The sequence below is a fragment of the Quercus lobata genome, chromosome 6 (genome assembly GCF_001633185.2).
Source record: "Quercus lobata isolate SW786 chromosome 6, ValleyOak3.0 Primary Assembly, whole genome shotgun sequence".
In the NCBI taxonomy this organism is placed as follows: domain Eukaryota; kingdom Viridiplantae; phylum Streptophyta; class Magnoliopsida; order Fagales; family Fagaceae; genus Quercus; species Quercus lobata.
Window position 1 is genome coordinate 26,805,622 of NC_044909.1, and position 10,248 is coordinate 26,815,869.

The 10,248-nt window shown below is 32.4% G+C and overlaps 1 protein-coding gene across 1 annotated transcript; it reads left to right on the forward strand.

Annotated features, from left to right (window-relative positions):
- Window positions 1-2,456: 2,456 nt before the first annotated feature.
- On the forward strand, window positions 2,457-9,999 carry LOC115995086 (selenium-binding protein 1-like). Its single transcript, XM_031119512.1, has 7 exons — window positions 2,457-2,862; window positions 5,908-6,103; window positions 7,312-7,539; window positions 7,842-8,073; window positions 8,217-8,324; window positions 8,437-8,709; window positions 9,539-9,999. The coding sequence occupies exons 1-7, from the start codon at window positions 2,814-2,816 to the stop codon at window positions 9,818-9,820; spliced, it is 1,368 nt and encodes a 455-aa protein (XP_030975372.1). The 5' UTR covers window positions 2,457-2,813; the 3' UTR covers window positions 9,821-9,999.
- Window positions 10,000-10,248: the final 249 nt, after the last annotated feature.

A 10,248-nucleotide genomic window follows, 5' to 3' on the forward strand; every position in this document is an offset into this window, starting at 1 on the left:
GTTGTATTAGTACTTGACTACTAATGTGAGAAAGAAATGTGGAGGTGGAAAAAAAACAGTTTAGTGACAAAAAAAAAATGGTAAGTTTGTGGGGAAAAAAAAAGCAATTTTATTATTTAATTTTTTTTTAAAAAGAAGAAGTTGTATAAGTACTTGACAACTAATATGAGAGAGAAGTGTGGATGGGAGAAAAAACTTTTTTATTTTTATTTTAATTTAGCTAAAAATTTGGAGTTTTTAAATTACTAAATTTACATGTCTAACCTTATGATTTAAGCCTTGAAAACAGATAAATTTGAGAGTATTTTGGGTATCTAAATTGAGGATTCTAAATAGGGGAAGCTCCTTAAATAGTAGTATAGATATAGTATATGATATGATATGATATGATTCATGAGTTATGTGGTATTTAAGTTTAGAAAATTTTGATGATAGACTTTTAGTTTAATTTAAATTCAATATTTGTTAATTATTATCCCTTAATTTGAGGAAATATATCATAACAAATAATATAAGTTAATTTACTAATTAGTTGTTCTTAAGATCTTGATAATAGACTTTTAGTTAGAGTAGAAGCTAAAAGGTTGTTTATATATTTAGAAAGAAAATGTGAGTTTTTGTTTGTGATTTAAGTTTAGAAATTTTGATAATAGACTTTTAGTTTGAATATAATTTTAAATTGTTGAAGTTTAAAAGACATGTTTGATCTAAATTAAACAATCACTAAATAGTAAATATTATCCCTTAATTAGAGGAAACATATCATAAAAAATAATAAAAAATTAATTTATTAATTATTTGTTCTTAAAATATTGATAATAGACTTTTAGTTGGGGTATAAGTCAAATCGCGGTTTTTTTTTAAGAAAGAATACGTGGGTTTTTGTTTGGGATTAAAGTTTAGAATTTTTTATAATAGACTTTTAGTTTGAATAGAATTTAAATTTGTTAAAATTTAAATGATAAAGTTTTACCTAAATTAAAAATTGTTAAATATTATCCCTTAATTTGAGGAAATATATCCTAAAAAATAATATAAAATTAATTTACTAATTAGTGAGAGTAGCTAGTTAACACAATCATGATTTTTAAGCTCAACTTTTATTATATTGTATAGTATATGATGATATGATTTGCTTCTCGACCTCTATATGGCAAACAAATGTTTCAGAAAAAAAAAAAAAAAAAATCGTGTGAAAATACAAGTCAACTTGACCCAATTTGCAACTCGATTGACCCAACTAGATTCCAACTAGCTTTAAAATGACTTATTTTTTGACCAACAACCCCATTAACCCAACCTGACTTGACCATTTGCCACGTCTGGTAATAGACTTGGAATGAGACCCACATTCTTGTGGAGGCCAATTCGATGGAGGGGAGAGAGATAGCGTTACTTTGGCTGTGTTTGTTTCGGGTGTAAATAAAATTGGAAAAATATTTTACACCCAGATGTGTGTTTGGGTGCACAAGTAAAATAAAGTCAAACTGAAAATTTTAAACTTTAACCGTAAAATTCACCTCTCAACCTGTAAAATGGATTACATATCTAATTTATCTTCAAATTAGATTTTTTGGATTCACAAACACACAGAGAGAGAGAGAGAGAGAGAGAGAGAGAGAGAGAGAACCCAAAGAAAACACTCTCATCACTCACACCAAGCCCAAGCCGAGCAAGGAGAGGGTATTGCCGGTGATGCCTAAAACTAGCCCTCGACACACGACCCCGTTGTCGTGCATGCAAGCCACTCCACCGACTCATCCCTCATCCTCACCGACCCATCCCTTGTCCTCGTCCTACCCAACCCAACTCCACCGACCCATCTTCCTCCTTTCTTTTCCCTCAAGATCCATACTCAAACTAAGATCTAGGATTTTATGGGGTTGTTCATATTTATAGTGTTTTTTTTTTTTTTTTTTTTGATTACATGATTTGGTTGAGGTAATAACAATAATTTGTTCTTGGTTGCAATTGATTTGTTTTTGCTTGGATTTGCTTGTATTATGTAAGGTTTTTGACAATTTTTCTGGAAAATATTTTACATGCACAGCCAAACATCGGAAATACTTTTTAGGTGTATTTTACAAAACACAACCAAACAGATAAAAATATTTTCTTTTTCGTAAAATATTTTCAACATTCGGAAATTATTTCACATGATGCCAAACATGACCTTTGTGATGTAAACTTCCTTTTTTTTTTTTTTTTTTTTTTTGGTAAAAAGTAAACTACCATATATTGAGGGATCAGTTTAAAGAAACGAACGGTTATGGTTGTTAAAAAGAAAGGGCCAAGATTCCAGAAACGAGCACACCTCGGACACGTGGGAGAAATCTGAGCCGTTAATAAACCTCGTAACGAGACAGAAGATAAAAAGAGAAAAAAAAAAAAGAGGAGCGAAATTCCTGATACATCCCCCCTAGACATTGATCATCAGATAAACAGTAGAGTGCACGAAGACAAAAACCGTGACCATGTTCATCTCCATCTCCAAACAAAGAAACAAGACTGATAAGACTAACACTATATTAGATAATATATTACATATATAGAAACATCAGGACACTGTGCCCCAGTCCTTATTATATAATAATACAAAGCGAGCTCATTAATTATAAGACTTAAAGATAGAGAGAGATTCTTTTTTACATGTGACTCTGATTACTCTTTTCTTTCATCTTCTTGCTTGTCATTTCAAAAAAATGGCTACGGATGCGAGTGTGTAGAAACATGGAGTGGTGGGGAATGAGAATAATGGGCACGCTGCTTGCTGCAACACGGGGGGACCTGGGTACGCAACTCCGCTGGAGGCCATGTCTGGTCCTAGAGAAGCTCTCATCTATGTCACTTGCGTTTACACTGGTACCTATATATATACTATCTTCATCTACTTTTTATTTTAATTGCTTTTTCTTTTTCATAGCAATTCGACTTAAATATGGAGGGAATTTGCAGTTAGTATTGAATTTTTTTTTGGGTCTGTTTAAAAAAAAAAAAAAATCTGATATATATATATATAGGAGGGGGACAAGAGTATTTGTGGCCGATCGAAACACGAACATATTCTTATGTTAATATGGTTAGATGTTTAGTAAAGTTGTAATTTAGGAAGATTTTTATTTTTGTTTTTTGAATATGTAGTTTTCTACAGTGAAATTGAAGTTAGTGAAGTATTTATTGAAGGGATATGCAGGAGTCATGATGAGGTAGTGAAACCTTCTTAATTGGATAAGCCTACTGCCAGGGATTTTGGGCCTAAGGGGAGAATTAAAATAGGGTTTTCTTATATTTATGTATTAATTAAATTAATATTTATTTAATATTTTTAGATTATAATATATATTTCCTTTTAAAATTTATTTTTCTTGCCTTTTTAATGTAAATTGACTAATTAAATTTTTGTGTTCAAGTTCTTTTAAAATCTCATTTTTAATCGATAATATAACTAATCCACTTGGTCTTTCTTGGAATATTGCCGATCTTAGATATGATTTTATTAATTTTAATTTAAAAAAATTTCTTTCCATAGAAGCAATTGTAACCGATATTGTTAGTAACATTCTATAAGCAATGCATGTATTTGGAAATGAATCTAACTTTTTTATATAATTTATTATGTCTATTGGAGTATATTCTTTTATTTGTAAAGTTTTTTTCAAAACTTTTAACTCTGACAATAAATCTAAACCATCAATATCATAATAAATATCATGTTTGAGAAAAAAAATTCAAGATTAAGACAATATTTTTGCAAACTATTAGTGATTTCAATTTTGTGAAGTTAAATAGAAAACCAAAAATATCTTCATATATTTGAAATTGTTCAAACCTATTCTCAATTAAACTAATTGCTTCATCTACTATATATAAGAAACGGTAATATGAGTAAATTTTAGGGATTTGAGATTTTTGATTTGTTATTGTTTTGTGGTTAATTTTTTAGACTGGATTTGTATTTTATCTTGTTGAATTTTGGTTTGTCTAGAAGTTAAGGATGTTATTTTTGGGATAATTTATTTTGTTTAGACCAAATAATTTTTTGGTGTACCAATATTTACCAGGATTTACCAATTTTTTTTTTCTTTGGTCACAAGGACATACCAGATTTTTTGAGTTTAATTGGAAACTAATTTTTTTTTTCTTTCTCTACTGCCCCTTCTTTTCCAAAATTTTGGGGCCCCACTTGGGGGCCTTAGGCAATGGCCTACTTGGCCTAGTGGAAGGGCCAACCCTGCCCACTACCCACACACTGTCTGATGGAGATGTATATATTGGATGCATGAGATTGTTATTGCATACCAAAAAAGCCCCACCTTTTAAAACATAATAGGCTTTCCTTGTCTGGTTAAATGAGTGAAATAAGGACTTGCTTCAATTTGAATGCTTAACACAATCATATGATTTATACAACACAATAGCTTGTAGATCCTTTTAGCTTACTCTGACTTTTGAACTGTCAATGGTATGAAAATGAAAGGTAGATTACTTAGTGCTCTCTTGATTTGACTCACTTCACCTGCTTTGCGGTAATACCATTGTTAAAGGCTATCAGATTTCTATTTTAAACTCTTCACCATTTGATCCTCAACTGTGTGAGAATGATCACTTAGTCCTAGGCCGAATTAGATGGGACTAAATGCTGCCTGCATAACCTGATTTCGTGAAACGCATCCTTAGTTGTGCATATAATAATCTTCAACTTTTTGTAAACAGTATATATATATATATATATATATATATATATGTGTGTGTGTGTGTGTGTGTGTGTGTGTGGACAAAATTTAGCTATAAAATTAGTTGTAGCTTTTCTCAAAAAAATAGACATTATTACATATTTTGAAAATCTAACCATTGAATTATATGTTCTTTACGCTCTTAATACATATCAAATTTTGTGTTAATCGGATATTACTTACTATATAATTTATAAGCTTATATTTTATGCATAATTTCAAAATACAAAAAATTACAATTTAAATAATTTATTAATAACATAGCTAATGATCTTTAATTTTTTAGAAATTTTGCAAGTATGGAGAATATAAGAAAAAGATGTACTCTAATGGTGGATTTGTCAAAATTCATATTCAATAAAAAGATATTGAGTAGGGTTGTAACATAAGGCTACAATCAATTTTGTAGCTAAACTTTGTTCTCGCTTTCTTGTATTTCTAAAATAAATTTTTTTTGACACTTCATGGCAAGAGTCTACAGCTCAACATGTAAGCATAATAGTTCCTATTGCATCTCCTCACTAACTGTTATTTCAGGGCACATATCTAACACTCCCCTGCTGTCTCATCGGTCTTTTGAGTTAAAAGATGAACCCAACTGGTGACTTGAAATCTAAAATTTTATTTCCCAGTTTGCTTTTTATGATTCAAGAACTCAAGCTTTATTAAGTTACCCGTGTGATGCATGGATAATTTCATAATGTTTTATGTAAGACGGTTTTGGAGAATGTTGTATACGTATTAACATAACATAATTGTTATAGGACTTTATTAGAAATGTGTTCATCATAAAAAAAACAACAATTATAAATTGCACACACATATCTATTATAATTATTCAATCAAAAAAAAAAAAAAAAAAAAAAAAAAAAAAACTTTGGAGGAATATTATATAATAAAAGTTAACATAGAATGTGTTTTTCTCCTTTTCCTTAATTTTAAAACAAAATACATATTCCAAACACTCACAAAAAATCACATCATTTACAAAACTTACAAATCTACAATGTCTGACCACTTAAAATCCTTTTCTATGCGTGGACTAGTTGATTTGAGCTGTTTTTCTATCTATATAGCTTATTGCTTTTCTGCTGGTACGGAACCATTTTGGATTGTTTGTCTTAGTTGGGCATAATGTAGTAAGTTATAATATAATGGTTAATTGTATATACAGGAACAGGAAGAGAGAAGCCTGATTACTTGGCTACAGTGGACATAGATCCAAACTCTCCTACTTATTCAAAAGTTATCCACAGGCTGCCTGTGCCTTATTTAGGTGATGAATTACATCATTCAGGGTGGAATGCATGTAGCTCTTGCCATGGAGATCCCTCAGCAGATCGACGCTTTCTGATCCTACCTTCACTAGTGTATGAGTAAATTTTTTTTTTTTTTTTTTTAGATTAATGAATCTTTGCATACATAAATACATACGTAGGTTCATGTGTATATACATAAATACATGCGCACATGCATTGTTTGGTTAAGCACTGACCATTTATTGATGAAAGGGGTAGGCAGGTGCTCCAACATAAAGAGGTAGAAAAATAATGTAAGCACTAAGCACAAGCTTTAGAGGCTACTTTATTTGGAAATTGCTATGAAAATGCTGGTAAATTATTATTCTAGAAACTGATTCATGCTTGCTAAATTGATTCTATAAATGAAGTTGTGAATGAAAATTTGATTAATGTAGACGTGGTTCTTGTTATTGAAATATTACTCAAATTATGAACTATTACATTTTGAACTCACAATTCAACAGTCTGAAGTCCACTTTATCTGTGGTAGTTGTGGATGCGTTTGAAAAGATAAACACACATAAGATTATGGATAATGACTTTGTAGTTAGGCAAGCAGTCTAATTTAATGTCTTGTCTTGACTTGTGCTTAGGTTTGATCTGGTGTTTGCAGCTCACTGATTTCATATTTAAAAAAATAAAAATAAAAGTAAACTCACTATCCAATAAGATGGTAATTCCATTGCTTTATAGGTGTATGCTAATGACTTCATAGTAATCTCACGATGATTTCTTTATTTAATAACCTATTATTGGTTCTCTAGTGTTCCTTAATTTAGTTTCACTAGCAGTATCAAACTCTTGAACTTCACTGGTATAGGTGGATTAGAAAATTATGGCTCAGGTTTGATACTTCATATTTATTATTATTTGAATATCCCCACAAAAGAAACACATGCGAGATAATCTGTTTCCTATTTAAGTCTTTTGTGTTTACCAAAAAGATCAAATTTATGGTTTAATGTAACGTGATATTTTTAACTTTTGAGAATTATTAACTCCCCGCCTCCTAAGAAAGAAAGAAAATTGTCTGGTATTGTACTTTTTTGTGTTTTCTTCTACTTCCAATGGATCGGTGCTGTATGATGGATATATGCCTTTCAAATGCTGAGGAAGCATTTTATAATGACTTCATTTCCGTAAGAGGCCTAATGTAGCCTTTTTGTAATTTCTGTTCTTTTTGTCAGAAGCTATGATTACTAGTATTGATGGTTCATCATTTGAAGAGGTGCATTAACTGTTGGTAATATATTCCTTAATAAGTCAAGCCTTTTCAGATCTGGTCGCATATATGTGATTGACACAAAAACCAATTCCAAGGCTCCATCACTGCATAAAGTTGTTGAGCCTGAAGATATTGTTCAGAAGGCTGGTTTGGCTTATCCACACACATCCCATTGCCTTGCTTCTGGAGACTTACTGGTGTCATGCCTTGGTGATAAAGATGGAAATGCTTCAGGGAGTGGCTTTCTTCTTCTTGATTCTGAGTTTAATGTCAAAGGAAGGTACTGTTCTGAGACATACAAATAAATCTAATCTTTTACTGTTAGCAAACTAGTTTTAAATCACGTATCTATGTATCCAATTTTGGCGCAATTCGTTATATTGATTAATGGAAACAATTTATCAAATTTAAAGACAAGATTGACAACACACAAGTAATATTGGAAATCTATTTAAATATTCACAGAGATGGTGAGACGGTGACAGTTTAATAGCATGACTGAATTCCTGGCATTGTAAATTGAGCATGTTTACTGTAGATTTGATTACGATGTAACCTTAAAGCTCCCTTCACATCTACCAGGTGGGAGAAACCAGGGCACAGTCCACTTTTTGGCTATGATTTCTGGTACCAACCACGACACAAGACAATGATAAGCTCCTCATGGGGTGACCCTGCTGCTTTCACTAAAGGTTTCAACCTTCAGCATGTTTCTGATGGTCTTTATGGGAGGCATCTGCATGTGTACAGCTGGCCAGGTGGTGAACTGAAACAAACATTGGATCTTGGCAGTACAGGGCTCTTACCTTTGGAGGTGAGTGCATAGACAATCTATATTCTGGTGTCCTACATCTAGAGTATGGCCAACATGATTATTTGTTAATTTATATATTTTTTCTTTTAATCAGAACATAATAAGTCTGGATCTATTTTTGTCTCAATGTAACCCTTTTGCAGATAAGGTTCCTGCATGATCCTTCGAAAGATACAGGGTTTGTTGGTTGTGCCTTGACAAGTAACATGGTGCGATTTTTTCAGACCCAAGATGGCTCTTGGAGCCATGAGGTATGCACATAAGATATTTATATATGTCTGTATGTTAGTGTGCCATATTGTGTTCACCTTGTAATTTGCTCTGTATTGTCTTTTCATTTGAGGCATTGATTAATATTTGCAGATTGCAATATCAGTGAAGCCATTGAAGGTGCAAAATTGGATTCTTCCAGAAATGCCTGGGCTTATAACTGATTTTCTGATCTCTCTTGATGATCGTTTTCTGTATTTTGTGAACTGGCTGCATGGGGATGTGAGGCAGTATAACATTGAGGACCCTAAGAATCCTGTATTGACAGGCCAAGTATGGGTTGGGGGACTAATTCAAAAGGGAAGCCCAATAGTGGCCGAGGGAGAAGATGGAAAAACATGGCAATTTGATGTTCCAGAGATCCAGGTTTGTATGAACTCCATTGTAAAAGTTAAAACTCTTTCTGAGCTATAGCTTATTGCTGCCTAATTGATGATTGATTGGGTGCTTTTAGTAACAATTCCCCAAACAAGATAGGCTTGGTTGGGAATGCTGCTTATGTGCAATTTAGATATCAGTTAAAACAGTTCCTGCACTAGAAGTATTTCACACAGGGATGCATCAGATAATCTGTTTGGTTCTTTCTGCTTCTGATTTACATCATGATTCTATAAAAAAAGATGTATTATTAATCTACTGAGTGCTTTATTCATTATCTGGTGACCATCAATCATTATCATTTAGTAATAGATGCACATGGACCACCTAAACCTCGATGTGATAACACTATACACTATATGTGAGTGGCTAGACAACGTATAAGTGACCTGTTATATATTCATCACTCGAGTGCCTTTATCCCATATAGGTATATGCCTAGTTGAGCTAGACGCCTAGACCATTTGTTTGATAAGCTGTAGAAAAATAATACTAAGCATCTTCCTATCTCTGATGTTACATGTTAGTGTTCCACAATACTTTTTAACTTACACGTATTTCCACAATACTTAAACAATGTTACTAGAAATCTCATTCCAAAAGGGCTAATCACTCATATAAGACAGTACTTTAGCTCCATGTAGTTCCCTTAATTTAATATGTTGTTCATGTTAGTGTACACCAGTTTAATTATGTTTATGTGGTTTATGTGCATTGGTCTGGCACAAACTATTTAATCACTCAAACTAAGACAGTACTTTTGCTCCATGTAGTTCCCTTAATTTAATATGTTGTTTGCTTCATATTTTCCTTTCAGGGAAATCAGTTAAGAGGAGGGCCTCAAATGATCCAATTAAGTTTAGATGGGAAGAGACTCTATGTCACCAACTCACTCTTCAGTACATGGGATCGTCAATTTTATCCTGATCTTGTGGAGAAAGGATCTCACATGTTGCAGATTGATGTTGATGCAGAGAAAGGTGGTCTGAAAATAAACCCCAATTTTTTCGTGGATTTTGCTACTGAACCTGATGGTCCATCCCTAGCCCATGAGATGAGATATCCTGGTGGTGACTGCACTTCAGATATATGGATCTAAGCAACTTGAATCTATTTCTAGCAATAAACGACAATATTTTAACATATAGTAGTGGATATAATGAACTTTCCAAATTAAGTTGTTGGTGATGACAGTATGTGAAGGAAACATGGGATTTTATGAATTATAAATAATATTTGTAATTTCTACCAATACATTGTCCAGACCTGAACTTGTTAGCTCTCATCTCGTTAGGTTTGGACTTAGGAGTCTCTCTTTCTTTTCTTGGTTTTCCTAGGAGAGTTCCTTAGGGCTAGGAGTGTCTGTACATGCTTAGGCTGTCGAGATGGACTTGGAATTCACAGGGCAACTTTAGACACTTCAGATGACAACAGATGAAGAAGAGGCGATTCATATCTCCACTTCAAAAAGCCTAAGAGCATTCACATTGGGTCTTGTAAATGCCATATGTTGGTAATATTTAGTAT